The 25,440-nt window shown below is 40.5% G+C and overlaps 2 protein-coding genes across 6 annotated transcripts in view; both read right to left on the bottom strand.

Moving 5' to 3' along the window:
• LOC139968644 (PDZ and LIM domain protein 7-like) overlaps positions 1-25,440 on the bottom strand; it is a 66,642-nt gene that overhangs the window by 23,015 nt on the left and 18,187 nt on the right. For 3 of the 5 annotated variants that reach the window (XM_071972863.1, XM_071972865.1, XM_071972866.1), the window contains exons 5-8: positions 23,454-23,788; positions 10,328-10,466; positions 7,786-7,871; positions 7,000-7,075 (exon numbers count right to left, since the gene is read on the bottom strand). In XM_071972863.1, the coding sequence (XP_071828964.1) occupies positions 7,000-7,075; positions 7,786-7,871; positions 10,328-10,466; positions 23,454-23,788 (636 nt within the window). The remainder of the gene's footprint in view (positions 1-6,999; positions 7,076-7,785; positions 7,872-10,327; positions 10,467-23,453; positions 23,789-25,440) is intronic. The other 2 variants (XM_071972868.1, XM_071972864.1) reach the window with 2 other exon arrangements.
• LOC139968647 (uncharacterized) lies at positions 15,152-18,151 on the bottom strand. Its single transcript, XM_071972882.1, has 2 exons — positions 17,879-18,151; positions 15,152-17,386 (listed from the first exon to the last, which is right to left on the bottom strand). The coding sequence occupies exon 2, from the start codon at positions 17,384-17,386 to the stop codon at positions 15,296-15,298; it is 2,091 nt and encodes a 696-aa protein (XP_071828983.1). The 5' UTR covers positions 17,879-18,151; the 3' UTR covers positions 15,152-15,295.

Genomic DNA, 25,440 nt, shown 5'->3' with positions numbered 1-25,440 from the left:
TTTGACATGAAATTCACTGATATACATTTGAAAAGTTTTAACAAGTTTTAAAAAGCTAAAATTTGATATTACTGATGCCCTTATAGAGTCAGTGAAACTTTCAGTTATTAAAACACACACAAACACACAATCAAGGAGTGTTAGCTCGGTGAATAACGCCGGTGCCTTTCAATAATAAGGTCCCGCGTTCGAGTCACTCCAAGATTAATGTATGTTGTCCAGTTACAAAGTTGTTGACCATTGACAATTCATAATCATGGACATTAATTATGAATCTAAGAGACTGACTTCGGTCAGCTTGCGGCTTTGATAAGCCAATGATGGCTTCTTCGCAAGTTCCTGCTTGTAGGAGGGATCTAAAATACATACATGCAATACATACAATACTACATAAACTTTTAACTCTGTACTGGGGTCTGTGTTATAGAAATGTTACTACTAAGCTCTCCTTCAGGCATCAAATCCTAGACTACTGTAGGTACAAGGCTAGCTTAAAATGTCCACATACCAGTAGTTTTTCACTCTTGGCTGGCAAACCTAATTGGTGACACTTGAGCCAAACATATTGAAAAGTAATTACTTTTCTTCATTCTCAAAAAGAATTTTACTGAGAGACAAATTCCTCCTGCAGTTATTATAGTTACTTTATGCCCTAAGAACAGTATCTGAGAGCATGGGCAAAAAATCCCCTAGGAATGTTTGTTATGGTCGTCATGGTGATGTCCACCTACAAAGACAGATGTCAGAATGATAGATGATCTGATGGGAGTAAAGCTTACCACTGATCAAATCACCAATATTTAGAGGATAGGTTACAAGGTAATAGGTATAATGCAACTGGCTTAATGAACCACTTAATTGTAAACAATAAAGCGACATATCATAAGCCATTAGCATATCAACTACATGATGGGAAATATGGAAAAAGAAATATTGACATTTTTCAAATGGTTAAAGAAAGAATAATTATCTAAAATGAGACTTCTAAGATATTATTATATAATACTGTATTGCATGAAGCACTGCCTGGATGGCATATTTAATTCAAAGTAATCTGCTAGAAAGTCAAATATTGGTCATTCAAGACACGCAAGTGACTGTCACCCTCAAAGAATGTTTCTTCATTGTGGTATTTAATAGTAGAGTTAAGTCTCTTTCATTGTTTGTGAATTATTCGAATCAATCAATGACCTATTAAAAACTGACTGGCAAATCATAGACAAATTTGAAAATTATTGGAATAGTTCAAGACTTCCAGGAATGTAATTATAAACAATTTTAGCAGTTGATCATATTTTGGGGCCAATAATTGGGGAAGACATTTTGGGGCTAATACCGATGACCTTCCAACAACCCGAAACTGCAAACAGCAGAAGTTATGTCTGCCCTAGAGAAAATGAAACTTAATTATGTCTGTTATGAGTTGCCAGATACAAAATTAAACCATTCTTCTCAATTCATTTAAATGTTTCATGTCTGTTGAGAAATTTCTTGAGAGAAAACATGTAGACTAAATGTCTCAAACATATAAAGACATTTCACAAGTTACTGAACATCATCTGTATAGAATTATCTTTGACATTTACCAACAAACCTATCATCTAAAGAAAGTAATTTTAACTGAACAATTTGAAACTTGAGAACTAGTAGATGATGACTAATAAGCAAAATACTAGAGAAGATATCATTCTGGAAACCAGTACTTGAATTCAATGTTGATTTAAGCAGCCTTTGGAGTTGATTTTGATCATTATTTTGATCCCTGTGTTTATCTCGTATCAATGGAGCTCATTAGCTTGACTAACCAAGGTTTTCATTAGTGGATTAAAAGTTTCAACATTTTGGAAATTTCCTCGTTCACTGTTTAACTGTATTTAATGGCTACCATGAAAAGTGTGTGTGCACATGACAAAATGTTCAGGATTGAATCAAGTTCTTAAATTACCTACTCTTGAAGTTACCTTCATTTAGTTGAAAAATCCAGGATTTAGATTCTCATTGTGATGAATTGTTTTTACATTTTTGAGTAATACTTGGGTAAGTTTAAGGTAAAATGCTGACCAAACTCTAAAAGCTGCTTTAACATCAAACACTCCATGCCGAGAATATATATATAGAACACCTAGAAACACTGTCACCTTGGCACATTTATAGTCATGCGGTAGGCCTATCTTTACGGGTCAATAAGACCTCCCTTCTCTTAGAGCCATCCTCTCTGGTAGACTCATCTCAGCCGAAGATGAGAGGATGGCCATCTAGTTAAAAGAACCCTCAAAGCTGTTAAAGACATTACTTGAACAGCGATCATCGAAAGGAGAGATACTGATTTCTACAAACAGCTGGTGTTGTTTGTGCCAAAACATCTTGTTGCCATGCAAGTACACTTCAGTAAAAAATGTATTATGGCCTAGCTAGCCTAGCCTACTTTTGCATATATACAAATTGGGATGAAGGTACATTTCTCAGTGACACCATGTTTATTACATCTTCAAAATCATCTTATTTTATTTGAAATGGTAATGAAGAATATAGCTTTATTCTTTTGGTATCTTGAAAATTGGAAGTTTCAAGTCAATGCTATGCTAGATGCAAGTCTTATTATTCTTAACTTATAGAATATCCTCTCTATTCCTTACCTAAATCCTTTTAGCTGAACCATCAAGTATCTTACCGTGTTCTATAGGTGCGATCTACAAACTTAATTAGAGTATAATTCACCTCAGTAACATTATTTTATAATAAAATAGCTTGATATTTCAATGTAACATGCTGACATTAAAAGATTATTGAACATGCCTAATTGATTATCCCCTGTATCTCTACTCCTAACCTAAATCCATTTTAGCTCACAGATCAGCAGTGTGAACCTAGAACTTAATTTTGAAAAAAATATCTTCTTAAGTTTGAATAAAATATCTTCTCAATTATTCTCAGCAGTAACATTTGTAACAAAAATAGAATGATATTTCAACTCTGTGATCGTCAATGTTAGACGGTCGATGTTAGAATCGAAAAGAGTAATTAAAATGTCTACAATATTTCACTCTAGACTTTGGAGTCCTAGATACTTCACTTACTAAAAGCAAGAAGAAGAAACACTACCACAAAACAAAAACAAACAAACAAATACAACAAAAAGACAGAAAAGACACTGTCAGGTAAATCCATCGTGAAAGCAACAACAACTCACACAGAGATACAAGCCAGACATTAACATTGTTATGACACTAATGTGACGAGGAGAGGTTACATGAAAGCAATACCTTGAACTCATCCTGTCAGTAGAATACTTTCCTTCCAGTTAGTGATATAATATCAGCTAATGTACAGCCCAGTATCAAATTGACAAAGTTATTCCAACACCTTTACTCTACAAACTTCCCCAGGCAACTAAATATTCACTCGCTCCGTTTTTCCCTTGTCAAGGTCAATAGGAATAAAAATAAAATACAGCTGCGAGTTAGTTGGAGCAATCTCCTCTTCTGACATCTCACCAGACTCTTACGACTTCCCAGATCAACCATCAGTCTCAGAGGATTTGAACCCTGAACCCTTATTTACAAGTCTATAGCTGGATTTTCAATCTTAATTAATAAGTAGGCCACAGAAAAAACAGCCTCCACTTTTGAAAAGGTTTGCGTCAAACTCGGGAGAATTTATTAACAGCCATTGACTTGAACATGACTCGTAGTACAACCTGGGGAGAAGATAGGCAAACTCGTTCACCGCACGTCCCCTGGTCTCTAAGGACATACCAAACATACTTATGGGGGCATGCATTTTTCAAATGCCAAGGCCAACTCCAATGACCAAAATAAAAACCCCCGTGTGTGAACATGTTGTGGCATATTAATCATCAGCGAGTCGAACATTTGAGCGAACGGTTTACGTAACATCCAATAAGAGGATTTGAATCATTCCTATTCTTACATACAACAGAGAGCAATGACCCAAAACCAAAAAAAAAATAGTAATAGCTAACTTTCTTTTCTAGTTATGGATATATTTCTCTGATACAATTTTTTCTGGTATAAGGACACTCCCTCATAATCAAATTCTTCTCACAGGTCTGATTTTTTTCGCAAAGAATCTGTCTTTTTTCCATTCAATATGACCAAAAACATACTTATTAGACACCGTAAATTATATAAAACACCGTTAATTATATTTCTGAACGAATTGTTACCATACCATTATTACAAAACTGACAAACACAATGATCTTTTCTCCTCTATGAGCAGTCTTCCATTCATACCTTTTATAAAGTGCCATGGTTGTACAACTGACTTTACCATGCCATGGTTGTACAAAAGTGCCATGGTTGTACAACTGACTTTACCATGCCATGGTTGTACAAAAGTGCCATGGTTGTACAACTGACTTTATCACAAAGGAGGCAAGCACATCTTCAGTATTACGGGTTATGACCGAGCATCACCTTCAAATAATTTGTTAAGGGTGCCCTCTAGTACCTGTTTATAAGCTTCATCCTAAGAGTTTTCAATCAAAGAGCGGTTATTTAATGTTAGATCCAGCATTCTTTATAATTTAGTCCATTTAAGTTGAAAGTCAAGTTTTATCAAGTTCAGAGTACAGACTTTCACCCACCTTACAAAATCTGAAAATTGTTGTTTTTATGCCAAATCCCGAAACGATTTTTCCAATTCTATGAAGGAAAATTATCGAATAGTATTTAAAACAAGGTGTGATTAATACAGTAAGTTGTAGTAAGTTTCATGGGCGAAAGACAGATTGAATGGAAAATATTGAGACTTCATAAATTTGCTATCCTTGAGTAAAAAATTAAAAAAAATAACTGAGAGAGAGAGAGTGAGGGGGGGGGGGGAAGGCGAATAAAGGGGCTTCATTTAATAAACTACAATCACAATTTAAACAAAATTTGGTACATCTGGTCAATTTGTTGCAAAATTTGTGAATAAATCCAAAGCAACCAGTATTGAGAAGCTAAGGAAGTCAAAAGTTTTTGATGTACTACCTCCCGAGCAAAATGATAAATAGTCCTTGAACTTTAAAGTTTTATTTCTTGCTGTTTATTTTAACTTAAAATATATATGTCCATCTTTATTAGAACTTGTCAGCGAATAAAAGAAATTAACAAGAAAGGTAAACAATATCAAAAATATATATTTACATTGTTTACGACTAACATGTTCGTGTACCTTTCACTTGCACTAGTTGATTGTACTGAGGCGTTCTCTGTACCACAGCTTATGGATGCTGGCATAATTAATGAAAGTAAACATGTTCTTCTGACTTATCGTAGTTAACAACATGAAAAGCAAACCTCATGCATCTATGTGTACGCTAGTATGGCTTTGATTGTCACCAAGCGGTGAAAAGTGTGTACTACGCCTAAAAATAAATATTGCAGAGTTAATAACAGTTAGTCACACACAGGCTACAAAGACAGGCGGTTAAACACGTTTTAAATATTCGACATGGTATTAGTTAAACTTCAGAGGGGCTCATTAAGATTATTATATAATCTTAATGAGCAGTCAAAACTGTGTGCGTAGTGGACAACCCTGCACAAACCATGCAACTTCCATACTGTGACCATTTCTACACATCAAAAGATTGCCAGACAGAAAAATAAGCCAAGCCCAAAACAAAACCCATAAAGCCACTGTGGAGTGTACACTATTAATAGGTAACAATTTTCTTGAGAAAAATATTTAAAATTGATCAGGTTACAGAGCCTTACAGAATGCTTCAACAATTCTTGTGTTTGCCTACAAATAAATGGTAACATGTAATATTTCATCTAAAAACCGTTATGTTTCTTCTCATCTATTTTTCTCTCCTTTCAGGGCTTTAAAATTAGGACCAATAGAAATGACCGTTAAAATTACACTCATGGAAAGGTGACGATTTTCATTCGAGCAAAATGTCCTCGTCTTCTTGAAAACATTTTGTACATGTTTTTTGTAGAATGGAAACACAACCATTAAATGTTATCCATTCCCAGTAACACCAAAGTGACTTTATCGGTTTCTGTGAAAGGAGTATCAAATTCACTACCAAACTGTGTGTGCATCCCTGGTGTCATATGAGTCACATGACAACATTCACAATGTGTGAAGGTCAAAGTTCACTTCACATAATTCCTCTGCTCAGATATAAATTCAAACCTGCCTGAGATAACCAAATCCTATTATTTTGCCTAATATTCTTTATCCTGTATAGTTTTGAAGGGATGAGCCTGGGGTAAAAAAAAAATCACAGAACTTTGCGGTATAGGCTCCAGTTTGCCTATGCTACAGTGTGTTAGGATAATGGTTTTGGTCCCCATGGTAGAAAAGAAATCACCGATATTCGCGGAAAAAGCTCATGCCTGGTTTTGGGATACTTTTCAAGATAATTTTTAATTTGTCTGGACAATTTTGTATCATGATAATCATGATTACATTTGGAGTTGATTACATCCACAGGTCCTCACCTCACCTCTCATTGTATTTAGTTATATCTGCATTTTTTTGCTTTTCCACACATAGAGGTTTTAGATATAGAAAAAGTTTGAAAGTGATAGACTGAGAGGTGTTTTCAAATAGACCGACAAGTTAACGTACCAAACTCAATTACAACAAAACATTAAATGGTAATACTATCTGTAGGCCTACTCTATAAGCACTGTGTTAGCTATTCACGTGGAGACCCTGACATCCATTTCTTCGACATACTACAGTAAAATGACATATGCTGCTGTTCTAACTTAAGACTAACCCTAGTCACACCCCACAATTGTAGTGACATCTTCAACATTAGTCATCCACAGTCCTAGATTTCCCCTCCCACCCCCCCCCCTCCCCCATCCCGAATCCTATCCACACACCCACTTCTTATAAATGTCTACTGGACAGACTGAACAGTAATGCAACTAAAAAAAAGATCATGTGACTGAATGCATGTGTCATGTGACTCTCAAGGTGTACATTGATTGGACGGACAATCAGTGGCAACAGCTTTGCTAGTTCTTACCCTCCTCCGGGTCGTCTTTGGGTTCTAGCGGTTGCATGGTCTTTGCAGTAAACTCTTCCGTCAATGTTATAATAACCTCAAAGAAAATATAATTGGCAGCGGCCAGAATATGTTTTATAAATTGATATTAAATTAGATGACATCATTTAAATTGAACATGTAGAATATATCCTGGAAAACCCTTAACCAAATATGAAAGATATTTCAATATAACACCACAAAATTAACAAATGATTAAGAACAATGAGAAAGCTTACTAAAGTATCATGCGATTTAACCTTCTTTCAAACGAAATCAATGCTCTTTGTTAATCTCACTGTTATCCCTTCCACTGTCCCCTGGTCTCCACCCCCCCCCCTTCACCTATCTACCCTGCCCAAAAATACCCTTCCCCTTTGACACATAACTTTACTGATAAGTCCTGACACATTTTAAATTATTCCTTTGTTAACCTTTTCACTCATTAACACTATCATAAAAACTCAAATCCTATGTTAAGACTTAAGATCAAATCTTTGACATTTAAATGTACACAATGTCATTTCCAATGCAATTAAATAAATCCAAAACAAACATCGGTTTAATTTGACTTTAGCTAATGGCCGCTGCCTGCTCCTATAAATCACATCCCCATTGGTGTCCCTGCAAAGCATCTACATCATTGCCTTTGACTTCAACAATCTCTGAGGACACTGATATCTTGAAGAAGCAAATTTCTTCTTTTTTTCCCCTGCAAATCTGTCAAACTTGTTCATGCAATGCTTGCCACAGACGTGTCTGTCTTACCTTTATTACGTAATGAGACGCCGCAGTCACGACAATTGAAGCAACCCTCGTGCATTGGCAACCCCATGACCCTAACAAAGCGTCCTCTGTGAGGTAAAAATAATCAAATTTCTTTACTCCTTCCCTCAGAAAATCCAGCTAAAGGGGTTTGACAAACTTGTTGAAAACAGGGGTAGATCCAGGTTTCTTGCAAAGGTGGGGGAGAGAATTAGTTTAACATGTTTCCACTTGACAGGTAACCCTCCCACAACTTGTAATATTTGATTTAGCTAAGATGCAGTATTTGTTTGGAATTGAATATGGTATACAACACTGCTGCTAAAACATTTGGCAAACAATTTGTACAAGTCACATGGTCATGGTTACCTATTATTAATGTTTCATCAAGTATAGAAAGTCATGAGACGAGCTCAGTTATGAACATTTTGCTGAAATGAATATTCATGTCCCTCAAGTCCTCTCGGTCGCAAATGCTTCCTTCTCTATGATGTTAGCTTTCTGTACTGATCGTAGAACTAAACCGCCATCGAGTTCATCAACTTTACAGGTCACCGGTCATTAATAGTTTCAACTAATTAAAGACACTCAAAGTAATTTCACGTACAAGGAGACTTCAAAAGGACTCCTGTACTGTCCGAAATAAACTGGAAAACTTCAAAGACAGAGATTTGGACACAAGTGTTTAAACATTTTCATTTTTGATTGTCTGTAATTTAAAGGAAATCTTTCAAACCCACTGCCATCCATTTTTATCTCCCAAAATGTATCGCACTGCTCTGCAGGATTAAGATTGAAAGAAAAGCCCTTTTTCTTTTGTTTCATATTTGACCATGCTAAAAAGTGAGGTCTGTTCATAGACCTTAAAAAAGTAAGACTCTAATTGCTAAAAGTCTGTGCTACTATCACATTAGTACACAAATTTTCCCTTTTGACAAATCTTCCTATATTATGTTCCCTGTTGTATCGTGAATTTCAGTTAGGAACAGGAACCATTTGTAGAAACAGGAACCATTTGCAGTAACAGGAACCATTAGAGTTTGCTTAAATGTCAGGTTTTAAAATCCATCAATATCAAGTTAGAAAAATCCATCACGTAAAGGGTTGAATAAATCTAACGATTCTAAATCTAATCAATGATAAAAAGGTTAAATTCCAGTGTAAATAGTGAAAATTCATAAAATGTAATGATGTCAGTTCCCAAAAAGTCTACTGAAGGAAGCACACGATAATTAATCACCATAATTACTTCATTTATTTAATTACTTCTTCTTTCGTTTGTGTAAAATCTCAAATTATAAAACTGCCAATCGATCACAAATAGAAAGTGCACAAAATGGCAAAGTCATACATCCGTACATTATTGTATTTCGTCAAATTTTTCAAACATGATAGGTTTTCTCGTTTGTTTGCACTCTATCCTTATTTTCCTGTGGCATTTTGAATTTTTAAATTCTAAACTAAAAAACTTAACATTTTAAGATCAAGAGAGGAAAAACTGTTGTCAAAACTGCTCATCATGTGTTGGAAAATCTATAAAAGTTAGAGGGCTTGACATTTCAGTCATAGTAGGATCTTCTTCCAAAAGGCTAAAAGGTTATACTCAACTATAAAAGAAATACTGTTTTCCAACTTTTACATTCGCTTTTTTTTTTACCTCAAAGTTGTGGGTTAGACTTAACTGGTATCATAAATAACAAACCATTTTAATTTTGATGGTTGATTAATGTGTAACTTGATCTTCTTACAGAATAGAGTTACTTCACGACAGACACAGAGTATCAGGTTATGTATCACATCAGGTTACGTATCAAGTTGTATGAGACAGATGCTGACCCTATTAACTACACAAACTCTGTTTCCATATTCTCATATTGCCATGATATTTACCATCTTACTTCTCATAACCAAATTACAAATACATAATTAAGTAAATCAATCAAGTAATTAATGAAGAAAAAAATTAATATATAGAGAAAGCAAAGTTCCTTCCCATGTTTATCGTTTTTTGTACGTTTTGCTTTAAAGGCGTTCAGACTTTCTGACCAGAATGAAGTGTAGTTTGTATGAAAGAAACTTTCAATGTTTGCAATTGTCAGTTTAGATTGTCGTTGCCAAGCAGGTGTAACACAATCGTAACTTTTACAGATTTGACAATTTTAATATTTCCAAAGGAAAATAAAAATTTGGAAAGGACCTAATAATGAAAATTTTATTAAAGATTTATTTACAATATTCATATAAATCAGCACATACTGAGAGTAAATGTTAAAAGAATGGGAGAAAAAAAAAACACCAGGCATTGCCAGATACATAAAGTCACAGCTTCTAACGTCACTTAACAACACAATGTAGAATGGATATAGGACACATGAAAGCCATCAATAATCTAATTCTGAATGCTTAACACTAGGTCATCTTCCAATGGGTCCACACTACAGCTACTATAAATGACTGCATAAAAAAATGCATAGTTACACAGCAGAATGTAGTAAATGAAGCCAACACACCTCAAAGAGGTCAAAGGTCACAAACGAATACTTACATGATGTTGGACTGGCAAACGGCACAGCTTGGTAGGTCGCGTACTTGCTGGGCTGGTGGTGCAGCTGGGCCTCTTGTGGGGGGCTTGACACTGCGCATTCCGGCAGGACGGGTACTTGAAGGAGAGGCTTGGTGGGCCACTTCACGTTAAAAGTTAGAGTGAAAAGTAGATACTTTTGAGTAATGAAGTTGAAACAGAAATGTCTAAATATCTACTCTTACTTTGACTAAAAGCTGCAGCAGCTGCAAACTCCCTTGCAGCAAGGCTGAATCAATGCCAAACAATAGAGATTGTCTTGGCAGACCGGCAGTGCCTATTGTGTTGAATTCAACAGCACAAAAGATTAACACTATACGCAGCCTGGCTGCAGGATGCTGCAGCCTCCTCAGCAGCTTATTTTTCACACAATGCCTAAATGCTAAATTTACTCAGAATGTTCATACCATCGTAATATAAGTGTCCTCACTAAATGTCTGCACTTTGCTATATTACCGACTGGTTGTCTGATAATCGATGCATTTAGACTTCACATTCATACAGTAGGGTCCAACAGATCTTACAATTATTCTCATAAATATTGTTGTTCAAAATTTTATAATTTCTGCACATTTTTATCCTTACAGGTACATTTCTGGATTACAATGATTGATGATCACTCCTTTTGGGATGCATGAGTTATTTGTTCCATATCTTTGTATTAACACCCTTAACGTCTCCAGTACATTTGTGTTTTTTGCAGTCCACCATACATTCAAACCCTGAAACTCTTGAACCGAGCAAGGTTTGTATAATGAACATCTCTACAACCTTCATTTACTTTGTTTATCGGAATCATTGTTTGCAATGTTTGACTTTCTATTCGTAATAAGATTGATTTGAGAGACAAGTGCTGAAACAATTATTGTACTTTGTACTTTCACCCCTGATAAAGTGGAGACTAAACAAAACCATTCACTACAAACATAGTCCTTTTTCCATGCATTGGTTTCAATATTTGATGAGTACATTGAAACCTCATTATGTTTTTCCCTCCATTTCATTTTGAGCTATTCAGTTTTGCATTAGCGTTGCTTTTCATTCATCACACATGGTGTATCATGATGATGCACGCAAAAAACTGTCACGATTTGAACCAAATTAGAGTCCCTGTTAAGCTGGCTACATACTGGCCGACTGGAGAATGACCAAGACAAGACGCAACTCTTGACTGTCGTGAACTAGTTTTCGATAGTCGTCGACACACCCCATACTCACACGACTCCCCAAAACTCACTGGTTTGGGGATTTACGAGCGACGATACTTACCTGTCTCCCACTCCACTATTGCACTTTCCTATCTACCTAACTACACATTTGGAATATTTTAGCACTGCGCCCTCGCTCCCTAGGCACCGCCCACTAACTCCTCCTTCCGAATCTATCCCAGGACACAAGCAGGCAGCTTGCCCCTCGTTCGGGTAGGGAGGGCGGGTGGCACCTAAGGGGGAGCCGAGGGCGGCGAAGAAGCGTGCGCGAGCTCCGCTGATCATCAGAGAAGCCCCCACCCGGTGACATGGAGGTGGGGTGCAAGTGATGTTATGTGCGACGGTAATCTTACACTGGAGTGTGCTCGAACTGGTGCATGTTAGAGGTATCAGTTCGAAAAGAAGCCCTGTTAGGGTATGAGCACTCACCTCAATCAGGATGGGTGTAAGAGGAGTGTCGCGATCGTCGAGTGTCTCAGGGTCCTGTTGGAAGAGTTCGTTATGAACCAGGTGAGACATGTGAGGCCTGTGCGGCTGGGAGAGGCTAGCTGACGATCCCAGGAGCTCGCGGTAAGGGTGGCGTCCTGAGTCATGTGGTGCTCAGCGGTCTAGTTGGCGTTTGTGTCGTGGGGTAGGTCCCGAGTGGTGGTGGGAGGAGGGAGAGACAGGTAAGTATCGTCGCTCGTAAATCCCCAAACCAGTGAGTTTTGGGGAATTTACTTCGCTCCTCTCTTACCTGTCTCCCACTCCACTATTGCACGGAGTGGCACTGTTACGATGGTGGGAGGCCCAACGGGCGGGACCTGCCCAAAGGAACCCCCAACACCGCACGTCCGAATGCCGCCTCCGAAGCGAGGGTGTCGGTCAGATATGTGGCGACGAAAGTTGATGGTGTCTTCCATGCCGCCGCCTTCAGGATCTCCTCCAGGGGTACCCCCGCGAATAGTGCTTTAGAGGAAGCTTGGCCCCTGAGGTCATGTGCCCGAACCCTCTCTCCCCCTGTGGTGTGAGGCTGGATGAGCTGGACCAGCCACCGGGAGATCGTGTCCTTAGACGCCGGAGTGTGAGGGGCAGACGGTAGGATGAACAGTTTTGGCGAAGTTCGGAGGTCTTTGGTTCTGTGTAAGTACCATCGGAGTGCCCTGACTGGGCACCAGAGTTTGTCCTCCCTGATCGATGAAAAATGCGAGATTTTTGGTAGGAAAATGTCGCCTGGCACAAACTCAAGAGTTTGGTTCTTCGGGAGGAAGGAGGGATCGGGGATGAGTCGTACCCCATTGACGTCAAAACGTATGTGTCCCTCCGCCACGGATAACGCGTGGAGGCAGCTTCTCCGTCTGGCCGATGCGGCTGCTATCAGGAACAGGGTCTTCTGTGTGACGTGTCGTAAGGACGCTGATGCCATTGGTTCAAAAGGATCATTCGCCATCTCCCTGAGAACACCATTTATACTCCAAGAGTGGGGGAGTTTTGGTGTTGTCGGTCTCCTGTTGGCCATGCCACGGAGGACTGCCGAGATGACCTTGTTTGACCCCATGGTGGAGCCATCTGCGAAGCCTGTGTGGACCGCCGCTATAGCTGAGCGGTAGTTTTTGATGGTGGAGACCTGTCTGCCTTGATGGAACAGGGACATCATGAAGTCTGTTATGTGTTTTACAGAGGCTGAACGCGGATCAATCTGGGCATTCGTGCACCATCGGTAGAAGCAGTCGAGCCTTGTAGTATAAGTTCTGATGGTGCTAGGTCTCCTTGCCGCTGCTGCCATATCGGCAACGTCTTCTGAAAATCCTCGCGTTCTGAGGTCAGACTTGATAATGGCCAGGCAGTCAGGTCTAGAGACCTGATGTTCGGGTGGAAGATCTTCCCCTTGGCTTGGGTGAGTAGGTGAGGGGAGTCTGGTAATGCGCGAGGTACTCCGCAGAGGAGGTCGAGCAGAAGGGGGAACCACGGCCTCCTGGGCCATCTGGGGGCTATGAGAAGCAGTCTCGTCCTGGATCTCCGAAGCTTCAGAAGGACCTTGTGGATGAGGCACAGGGGTGGGAAGGCGTATGCCTGCATCCCGTCCCATGAGATGGACATCGCGTCTGCTGCCCAGGCCTGTGGGTGCCATCTCCTGGAGCAGAAAGTCGGGAGTTTGGCATTCTCGGCTGAGGCAAAGAGGTCGATGTTCGGACGACCAAGGACATTGAAGAGCTGTGCGCAAGTCTGGCGTTGTAGTGACCATTCTGTGGGGCTTAATGTGCCCCTGGAGAGGGCGTCTGCCACCTGATTGTCCTCCCCAGCCAGGTGTGAGGCTCTCAGTTGTATGTCGTTTTGCCGGCACCAGTGTAGGAGGTCCCAAGTCGCTTGACAAAGTCGGGTCGATCTGGTGCCCCCCTGTCTGTTGATGTAGGAGACTGCGGTGGTATTGTCCGCGAATGCCGTCACTGTGTGGCCTCGCAATTGCTCCTGAAAATGGCGGAGTCCTCTTGCTATCGCCTCGAGTTCGAGCTCGTTGATGTGGAGGCGTTTGTAATGGTCTGACCAAGTCCCTGCGACTGTGAGGGTCTGCCAGAATGCTCCCCAGCCGACTAATGAGGCGTCGGAGGTAATTGACGTAAGGGGCCTCTCCTGGTGGAAGGGTCTCCCGTTGGCCCAGTTCTCCGGATTCGCCCACCAAGCGAGGTGTTGTGTGTCTAGGGGGGCTAGAGGTACTCGCATTTGTATGTCGGAGACCTCCGGTTTGTAGAGGCTCAGTAAGTGGATTTGGAGAGGCCTCATCCGAAGCTTGCAAAAGGGGGTGATGCCCACGAGGCTGGCTATGAGTCCGAGGAGCTGCAGCCAGGTTCTCGCCGTCGAGAATTGCCTGTTGAGCATGCGCTGGGCTAGCTGCGCCAGTTGTAATATCCTCTCTTGGGATGGTCGGACTGACCCCTCGGCGAAGTCGAGGTCGGCTCCGAGGTATTTGACTCGCTGGCTTGGGGTGAGGTTGGATTTGCCCTCGTTGACCAGCCAGCCGAGACGAAAAAGGAGGTCTGTCGTAAGGGTGACGTTGCGTCGTGCCTCCTGATACGAGTCGCCTAGTATGAGCCAGTCGTCTAGGTAGACGAACAGAGGAATTCCTCTGCGACGGAGTTCCTTGACTGCTGCTCCCGCTACTCGGGTAAACACCCTTGGGGCGGTGGATAGTCCGAACGGGAGTGCTGTGAACTTGAAGTCTGTTCCCCCATAGCTGAATGCGAGGAATCGCTGGTGTTTCGGGTGGATCGGTATGTGTAAGTAGGCGTCTTTCAGATCCACCGTTGATGCCCACATCCCTTTGTTGAGGGATGGTACGATGATGGATAGTGTTTCCATCCTGAAGCGTTTTGGTTTTATAAACGCTTTGTTTAATGGCCGCAGGTTCAGAATCGGCCTCCAGGACTTGTCTTTTTTTGGAGTGAGGAAGAATGACGAACGGAAAAGGGGTCCCTCCCTTCCTGTCGTCCTCACTACCGCGCCCTTGTCCAACAATGCCTGGATTTCTGTCTCCAGAGCGCGGCGTTGGTCTGGATCCTCGGGGATTGGGGTGATTCTCCTCCCTCCGCCTTCCGGAGGTAAGTGGGGTATATCGACGAATTCTATGCGGTACCCCGCTGAGATCACCTCCAATACCCAAGAGTCCGGACCCAGAAGTTCCCATTGCTGGGTGAATAGTCGAAGTCTCCCCCCTACCATCGGGTAGACCGTGGTAGGGTGGGCATCCCTAGGGCCGGGCACCGAAGGTGGATCTGGGTGGCTGAGCACCACGTGGGTCAGGTCCGGTCCTACCTCGTCGTGCTGCTGGCTGTCTGGGTGCGTTCCATGACCGAACCGTTCCTTGCGGTCTCCATCCCGCTCCCCGGTATTGTCTGTTTCTCGGTGGGGATGGTCTACGAGACCTGCCACGTCTGTCGCCTGAGGACGGGGCGTTGCTCCGACCGCGGCTCCTGACAGGTCTGGGGCCAGAGAACGATCTCGTGGGAGCGTTCTGTCCCTGGGGTCTCCGGGTGTTCAGCCTCGAGAACGACGTCTTGGCGAGGGAGTCTCGTTTTGTGAACTCCGACTGCACAGCGTCCGCAAACTGGCCCGCGAACAGGTCTTCGTTTGCTATTGGGAGGTGTGTTAATCTCTCGCGAGTCTCCCCGTCTGGCCACCGCATTGCTGCAAGAACGTTGTCTCGTCTTGATTCCACCAGCTTTACAGACATCCTGGCGAACTGATCATAGATGAGTCTCGCCAGTGGTCCCAACAGCCACAGGATTTGTGATGCCTCCCGGTCTGGGATCTGGTCTTTGTCCTCTGGCAGCTGCTGGTGGTGCCTCATCAGCAGTTCTGCTGCGAGCATAAAAGTAGAGGCAAACTTCATCCCGACTCTGGAGGCCTGGTCGAGGTCATAGGCCGATTGTTCCGCTTTCTTGCGCAGCGGCTCTCTGAAGTAACCCGAGCTCAGAGCTTGTTCCGCTCTGAGTCGGTCCCTGACCTCCCCTGTAATGGACGGAACCTTGAAGATTCGTTTCCAAGTATCGTCATGGATCTTTAGGGCTCTATCCTGCTTTGCTGGAAAAGCAGTCCATCTCTTTTTGGCCTGAAGCCCTTCGATCCTGTCGAAGCAGACAGCGTCCACCGGGACACAAGGTGTCGTGGACTGCGACGGCTCATTTGTGGTCCGCAGTTTCGAAGTCCGCTCTGTTGGCTTGGGGTTGGGAGGCGGCTCAAAGCCGAGTCTTGTTGTGAAGATGTGGATGGCCTTCGCGATGAGGTCTGGGGGCAGGTCAATGCCTTTGACGCTTTGCTCTTCGTCCTCCTCATCTTCCGCCTCGTCAACCTGTGACTCGTACTCGTCCAGGACTGAGGCTTCATCCCCACGTTCAGACCATGTTTCTGACGCTACTAGCTCCAGTGCATCCAGATTGTGGTCCATGGGTGTCAGTGGAGGTCTTCCCTGGTCCAGGGTTAGCGGCCTGACTGGCAGCTGTGGAGCGGTGGATGCGTCGGTTGTGGCCGCATTCTGTGCGGGCGTCATTTGTGCGACGAGTGGTTGTAATATAGCGGACAGTTGGGAGAGAAGCCAATTCCCATCCGCTTGTGGTCGCTCCCCTCGGGGAGGGTCCCTGGCTCCTGTCGGTCTATAGCTGCCTCTGCGTCTATAGCCGCTGTCTGAGTCCTGGGAGGATTCGTCCTGGACTGGAGATGGGTCCCTTGGATGTGGGGATCTGCTCCTGGAGCGAGGTCTGGTCGGCTGTGGTGCCGGCCGTTTTCCTCTGTCCCTGGTGAGTTGTATCTCAGAGCTCAGGTCTGCAGGGACTGGCAATTCTGGTGGTCCAGTGGACCAGAGGTCTGGAGGTTCGGTGGTCTGTGGACCAGTGGACTGCAGTTGCGTCGACCCTTCTTCTGGACGTGTGGTCCGTTTGGGTCTGGGGGCTTTGCCCTTGCCCTTGTTGCTTCTCTTGCCTTTTGATTTGGCATTAGAACTCGTGCTATTCCCGGACCCAACCGGTACTGCAACGAGTGGGGAACCATCGCCAGAGGCGACTGGCTCCAAAACACTCCCTTCAGGTGCCTCCGGTTCAGAAGCCGGGGCGGGAGGTGGTGAGAGTCTTGTGAGCTTAGATTGCAATTTCTCCCTGCGAGTTGCCATCCAGGCCTCAATCTCCTGCCAATTTGCTGGAGTCAGCGTGACGCATATCGAGCATGGGTCCCGTCGTGAGCAAGACCTGCACATCGGGCATAGCTCATGGTCGTCCCAGGTCCTTCCTGGACGAAAGAGCGAGCAAGTTGCGCACTTGATCGATGTTCTGCCTTCCTTTGATGCCATCTGAAAAGATCGTTAAGGAACACACAAAAACATACAAAATGCCTTCCCCTCGTGGAAGAACCACTTGGGGCAAGGGAACAATGATTCAGACCGTAAAGGTCGCAACTTTTTTTTTTTTTTTTTTTTTTTTTTTTTTTTTTTTTTGAGGCCTAGCCTCTAGCCTAACGTACAAAAGTCGTATCCTATCGTACAAAAACCGAGCCTAGTGTTAAGGCAAAAAGACAAACACGTCTAGAAAAACGGGTACAAGTTTTCCCCACAGCCTAGGTGGTCGCAAAAAACGGCTCAGGAGGGCCTAAGCCCTGTCTAGGTTAAACAGTAGCACCGAAGGGTGCAAGGGGAGAAAACAGCTGAGCCAAAACGGCCACTGGACGAGATTCGCGTGACTACGAAAATCGCGCATCTGGTACCCACAGTAACATGTATATGGTCTAAAAACGTGTACAGAATGGGCATGAGAAAATGGTGAAAAGATCGAATTTAAAAGGATACTTAAGCAGTGCTTCTAAGGAAGTGTTGGAAATGTCTTCTAGGATCTGCAGATCTGTGAAAAAGTCCCAAAACTTGTCCAAAAAGCGTTCGAAAAATTGAAAAGATTTCGTTCACAAAAATGTAGTGTTTCTTCCTGGCTGGTAGATTCGGAAGGAGGAGTTAGTGGGCGGTGCCTAGGGAGCGAGGGCGCAGTGCTAAAATATTCCAAATGTGTAGTTAGGTAGATAGGAAAGTGCAATAGTGGAGTGGGAGACAGGTAAGAGAGGAGCGAAGTAAATTGATATGACACAAACTGATTTGACTCACTGAGCACACACTGAATGACTGTGTTATTCTTAACAATTGGTGCTAAAAAATTCACATACATATTTGGTGAAACTGGGCAGTTCTATCGCGGGACCTTTACAATCAGGTCCGCGAACTGGCTGGAAGTACAAAACACGACTGATTCTCGATCGGTCGCAGCCGTAAGTGCACAAACACTGCGTGACTATCCCAGATTACCTGCATAGCAACAGTCGAGTTGAGTCATGTGGAGTTCAGTTGGGGGCAGTGTGTGGCAAGCTTTACAATGGTATCACTACCAATAAAGGATAGTATTAAAACATACTTTTCTATCTTTCTAAATTAACCTATAAAAGCAATAGTTAAACATGACTGCGATACTGAATTAGAAGCAATTTAATCAAAAATTGTAACACAGCTCTACATTTTCCCTGGTGGAAATAGAAGTAACCCAACTGCTACTCCGACATGATATTTTATATCGACGAGGGAACACTCTTTCAGACCCTTTTTTTGGGGTTACATCTGGCCACATAATTTTGGTATCATCTAAATCGATTGTAAAATTTAATATTAGAATTTGTCAGCCTGAATTCTGCATATTTCGGAGTTGGTCCAAGGCTGGTGCAGTTGTTAATACAATCATGATCAACGAAAAGTATGAAAATTAGGTATTAGGGACATGCAATGAAAACTAAAAAATGTAAGGATATGTATGATGCATCAAACTACTTGAAACAAAATTAGAAACAAAGAACTAAAAAAAGGGCCAATCAACATAAATAAGATGCAACTTAATGAATGATACACACAAAGGGTGCTATCATATTAAATAGCTGTGCACTTGTCTTTACTAATTTGACTGTATTCTGATGGATTTGTGTATTGCTAATCTTCCTAAATATTGAATGTTTTTCTTGAATATTGAAAGACAGAAAAAAAACCACATCAGACTAGACTAACTACAGAAATGTAAGTATAATAAACACACTTTACTATGTTAATACAACAAGACTTTTTCAAGACAACATTTGAGCTTCTTTGAAATGAAGATATTAAAGCTGGAGTTGGTTCCCCTCTTTAATTCATTTTATGCATCCTCTTTATCCTTGCTTCATAATGAAAAGTATATCTTTTCATCCTTTTGCTTCAACACCAAAGTCTCATTTTACAAAATTGAAATTTTATTCAAACAAACTCCATCGGTACTGTATACAACAGTTGTTTTGTTGTTGTTGATAGAGTCAACTTTTTTAAAACAGATTTAAAATTCAATAGCTTTGAATTAAAAATGCTTCAACTACTGAGAGAAAGAACTTTTACACGGTTGTTACAAGAAACATGAAAGCACTACCATTTGGCTGTTGTTCATGTTCCCTTCTGCCACCTAACCCCCCCCTGCCCCCTCCCCTCCAATGTCTGGCAATAAAGGTGGAAAAAGTTTTTTGGTCAATTAAAATTTAGCAAATTTAGCGCACTGAAATATTCGGTCTGCTTTTAACTCATTAAGTACGACTCCTATGTATTACTTTCATGCTTCTTATCAACAATAATGTCTTCATATCATATCGCCCACGCAACAGTGTTGTCACTGTCAACTATGAAAGTAAACACATCACTAACAGCTGATAGTAAAATGTTTATTTTGCTAATCTATAACTTCCTGGTTTTGGAGACATTTTTATGTTTATTCACCCATCGTATATAAACAGAATGATTTTTTTTTTTTTTTTTAGTCAGACAACTTCTGCAGCATACAATGCATGGCTGTATGTACCAAATATGACAATACTAGAGATGCATTGCTAGTCAATTACTAATATTATAGACTACTGTAGTTTATGAAGAAGTAAAACCACAGGATTTGTCTGAAATTTGTAATTGATGATAGATTATTTGCTGACCAATTTATGAATATGCATATCCACTTTAAACGATCCATGGCCTCACAGATGATATTCAAATATATGTATACCAGCACTGTTCAAGTGTCGGGATTTTAAAAACAAAATATGATGACCCCAGTTTGCCTTGAATCAATGGCTCAAATCAATACATCATTCATGGGAGATGGAAGAGGATTTAAGATTTTAAAGTTTACTGACACTAAGTGACTTTTGACCTCCAGCAACCAAAATAGGCTCCTTAACCTCAGAAATGAAATCTACACAATGTACATACACACATATACATCCACACACGCACACACACACACCATGTCCACTATTGACTGCACAGATACTATGTTCCCTTTAGCAGGGACTCAATGAAAACATACCATTGGTTTGTCTTTATTGTGAAGTTGTAGTTACTAGGCAATTTGATAAACAATCTCTGGTTGCTAAGGGGTTAGATGTTAACCATCAATCTCAGCCTCATACTTAAGAGTGACAAGAACCAGCAGACCAAGTGTCAACACCTCACTAATTATGCCCATGGCATGCAGTGACTGTTACAATAAACTTTCAAAGTTTAAGCACTGCTGATGGGGTTGGCTCTGGGCACTTCCTTCTCTAAGTCACCCAGTAGGATGCACAATAGAGAACTGACTTAGTTTTTTGAATTAGTTAAATGTTATAAATGTTGCTTTCATGCATCCATTAAATTAATGGATTACTTGCTGAATGTGTACAATGATATACTGTATAGTGTAGGATGGTTAATTCATATCGAATGCAGGATATTAATCGGGGGTTTCATACAGAAGCTATCACCGTACAAGGAAGCAGTCTGTAAAAATAAATTGCAAAATCTTTTCGTTTAAATGCAGAATTATGTTAAATAAAGTTGCACATTAGTACTCTAAGTATCAATGCCATTGCTGTTACTTCCCCCTTCTAAAAGTAGTTTTGTTGTAAACTCCACACAAAGCAATTTTTAAGTTTTGAAGCAAAAGCTGATTCCAAGAAAGAGAATGAACTTTCATTAGTGTATCTGTGCCGCCATACATCTGCGCTATATCAAGCTGTTGCATGCATTCAATACAGACTTATTGTCTACATGTCAGATTACGGTCTGTGAAATGGGAAGCAGGGTAAACAGCTATGGTTAATGCAAGATAGTTCGGATTCCGTTGGGTTCAACTTGTGACTAAAAGCGGTTATAGCTAAACAGATAATATGTAAAAATAGACTAGCCTGGTGCTGCAATAGGTTACAAGTACATGTTATAAACTAATAAATCTCTCTTATATCAAAGAGTGAATCTCTACTTGACTTATCCTCCTGAGTACTTTCTATTCAAGAAGCATTAACATGAAAAAAAATCTAGCGATTCATCAGTTTGTTCTCTGGTCAATAGATCAGGCTATGCATACATGATGAGTTCCTCCACCGTCAAACAGATATGATGAGAAATGGCTAGATGGGTTAATAAAAATAAGCTAGTAAAAGGTCAGTAAGTGGATACTTTGATGATGTAATATTTGTGTAGCAGTGAAGAATGGTAAATGGTGAAATGTTACATCGAAGCACTTGTTATATGGTTGTTATGAGTGGAATATTTGCTATTGTATTTACATAATCTAATCGGTAAACCATTTTACTGACTATCAGGGTTCATCCACCTTGTATCTCTTGTATGACTTCCCAATTTCAAAAATTGTTTGCCATCCTTTGGAGGGCATATTTATATAAGTTTTCTGGTAATCAAAATTAATGCTGTTGTCATAAGTCTTTTTTGCTGACTTAACATAAATCAGTAACAAAACTGATCCCATGTGTTTCATAAAAAATCAGTTTTCTGCTAAAAATAATACTGAAATTGTAAAATGAAGCAAGCTGTCAATGAGCGCTTATTACTTTTTTAATTATCTTGTAAGTTTTTGATTCTCTTGCATTTCATAGCTTCAAAAACGATTCAGCACAATTTGGGTGGATATGCTCGTAAACTTATGCATGAACCCTGAATACAGTGTTGTTAATAAGCTAAATGTATTTAAAATTAGGATTATAAGCATAAGTTATTTATTAACATTAGGTTTTGCTTTCATTAAAGCTTTATCAGTCCAACAGAAAATGAATCCAGCCAATTTTGTTTTGAGGACCTCTCCAAACTTTAAGGTACATTATAAGCCTCTATATAAGTTATAGTCAGAGCTATTCATTACTTCCTTATCAAGCTTAAAGCTGGTTTTAGATGGCTTTAAGCTGAATGCAACACATCATGCCACATTGATCGTTCCTTTGTTCTTTATTTACATCATAATGCTCAAAGGTTATGTTTCGTTAGATAACGACCACACTTGGTCTTCAATGCTATCAGTCACCAGGTCTCTGTTGTATGGAACAGCATAATACTTCTAATCTTTGAGGGTCTGCTTACTTATTTACTAATTTATTCGAAGTTGACACGCATGTTTCTCAAATATGTGATATTTTAACAACAGTGAAATCCTCAGTGGAAACTATGATGGAAACTTGAAAATTAATGCAAAAATGGGATTCCATGTAATAAATATATATCTATCTAGGCCTACAGGAATATCAAATGAAACTGAGGAAAGTTGGTAAAATATGAGGAAAATCAAATAAAAAGTATTGAAAAACATCCAAGACATTTGAAACAAGATTACAAAACAAAGAAATCTAATAGGATATGTCAGAGAAGGTGAGATGCACTTTAAGCCAAAATTAGATCAAATTAATATTTTGAAACCTAAGAAAATTTCTCCCATCATCATCATCACTTGTCAAATCTTTATGATTTCTTTTTGTTTTTTTTCTGAACAAAAACAAAAACAGAGTCTGATCTTAAATTAACTAAACAGGAAAATCAGTTTCTTGGTCCTGGTTTATTGTGTTTTTCTGTTTTAACTTTGAGTTTTGAAAAATGGGATTTTCTTTTGGAAATAAAGCACAGATTTACAATATCATTGCCATATATGTGCATATATTATTTGAAGAACATTGAGATTAGTGCAATTGTTTTGAGGAAACAGGTAAGCTGAATCCAATGTAAATTTTCAGTTCTTCACTAGTTTTGAATAAATTTTCTGCACTTCTCCTCATGACTAAATATTAAAGGGTTTCTCAAAAAAGAAATTTCAAGATAACATCGATCTCAACAATCCAAGTTCAGACTATAGTATCACTTTTATACATACAAGGCATTGTTTATAAATCAGCAAATTGTCTTTCCCTCATTTGAATATATAATGATATTTATAAATGCCTCGTAACCATATATGCATATTCATATTGATCATTTGCATCTCATCCTCTCTGACAGAGTGTTAATGATTAAAGGTTAATAGAATGAGTCTAGCACAAACAAGGGAACAAACATGCACCTGCACCGCCTTTGTCATTCTCCGTTTCCGTGACAACCACATTAGCCAAAATTTCGGGAGGAGGAGGGGGCAGTTCTTCCTCGGCATCCAGTATCTCCTTCAACATTTTGAACGATCGTGACTGAGCGCTAGGATTGATGTAACCTGAATATTTAATCTCTTCTCCCTTTTCTGTCTCTACCATGGTCGCGCTGACCTTCTTGGTCGCGCTGACCTCCTTGGTCGCGCTGACCTCCTTGGTCGCGCTGACCTCCTTGGTCGCGCTGACCTCACCTGGTTTGGGACTGAATCCCGTGTCTCTCATTGGCTGATATGGTTGAGGTTGGTAACTATCACTGTGGAATCATAAACAAAAATGCTCAGAAATTAATAGTGATAATTAAAAGTATCTGCATCGATGTAAACCAATAAATATCGGCGATGTTAGCAGAAAAAAAGTTTATCGTGGAGAAGGGAGATAAGGGAGGGTGCTATCACGGTATGCAAGTTACAATAACGATGTACCTTCTGTTTAGCACTGCAGAAAAAGGAAAATTGGTTAATTTGTCAAACCCTTAGGGATGGATCATTTAAAGAATAGAATATGTACTTCTGTGGTTAGTGACACAAACCTTGATCTACCAGTTATTTCTTTGCTATTTCAAATTTTGACATGAAAGCCGACGTGCATTAACTTCATTGCATATTTGTACATAAAAACTGCAGTAGAGGGGGTTGTCTCATTAATATTTTATTTACTTTTGCATTTACTGACTATCAACCTCTCAGATAAAATGCACTTTCTGCTTAAAGGTATGCTGTATTGGCCCCAAATATGCTAGATAATCAAATATGGTCACCTTTGGTCAAAATTCTTGAACTGTTTTTATTACAACCTTTGAGGAAATTTTCCTCACTTAGACATTCAGTAATCTTGTATGTTCCTTGAAAATGTCTGAGAACAATTTGGAGAGTAAATACCTCCTGAAAAGTACTTTTTGAAAACTTCTAGCAATTATAGCGTGCTATAATTTGGGGCCTATACTGACCACCTTTAAATGGATACCAGTGTGATCTCATTCTACTTAATTACTTTGAGACAGACTCAATGAAGAGATTTCTAATTATTTCATTCCCTGCATGGAACGACCGGAGAAGTCACCATGTAAAAGGACAGATACTTCTTCATCAGCTCGCAGAACAGGAAAGTCAACCAGTCAGTATTAAAGGCATTGAAGACTCGCCCCAAACCGCTAGTGGCCATCTGAAAAAGTTAACTTTCCGTTGCTTGCAAGTGACATTTTGTTCGTGTCGCTACAAAATGCAGACAGTAATGAAACGTGATACCTTGTTATCTTTTATCTAGACCTGAGATGTCCATCACTGCATTGTTTGTACACTGTGCTGTGGGTATTGACCGCAGCTGTACACTAGTGTCTAATGACCAATGGTAGCAAGCTGTGTGTGTGTATTTTTTGGGATCGATGGTGGTGTCTAACACTTCTGTTACACCTCATTCGAAACTAGGTCAGATTACCGGCATTAGACGTTTTTTTTTGCGAGAGTCTTCACACCCTTTAACCATAGCTTGTGTTTATAAACAGAATGTTTGATTATAACAAAGGATAGTATTAGATGTTTAAAACTTAACCAGAAAGTTCAGGCATTGGGCCAAAATCAGTATATAGATCTAGGAATCAATCAAAATATCAGTTCTTATCCAAATCTTTTTTACTAACAATTGTAATAAAATTCTGTCCTCCCTAATCCTTCTTCCCTTCAAGCCCATCCAATCCCCCTGACCGTTCCCCATTCTATAATTCTCCCTCACCCTGAGAATCAAGGTCAGTTTCTGTCTACAGATGCAATTAGCATACTAGATACCAATCTGTCAATCATTTGTCATATTTATCATCTACAGATGCCACTTTCTGCTTTGCAGATAAATGGCAGTTGAAGTTATTAGCCCTTTTCTTTCAGCTGAAGAAGAAAAACACCTTTATCCCAA

The sequence above is a fragment of the Apostichopus japonicus genome, chromosome 6, assembly GCF_037975245.1.
Source record: "Apostichopus japonicus isolate 1M-3 chromosome 6, ASM3797524v1, whole genome shotgun sequence".
Taxonomy (NCBI): domain Eukaryota; kingdom Metazoa; phylum Echinodermata; class Holothuroidea; order Aspidochirotida; family Stichopodidae; genus Apostichopus; species Apostichopus japonicus.
The sequence above is the reverse complement of the archived record's forward strand: the minus strand, read 5'-3'. Positions and strand labels throughout refer to the sequence as shown.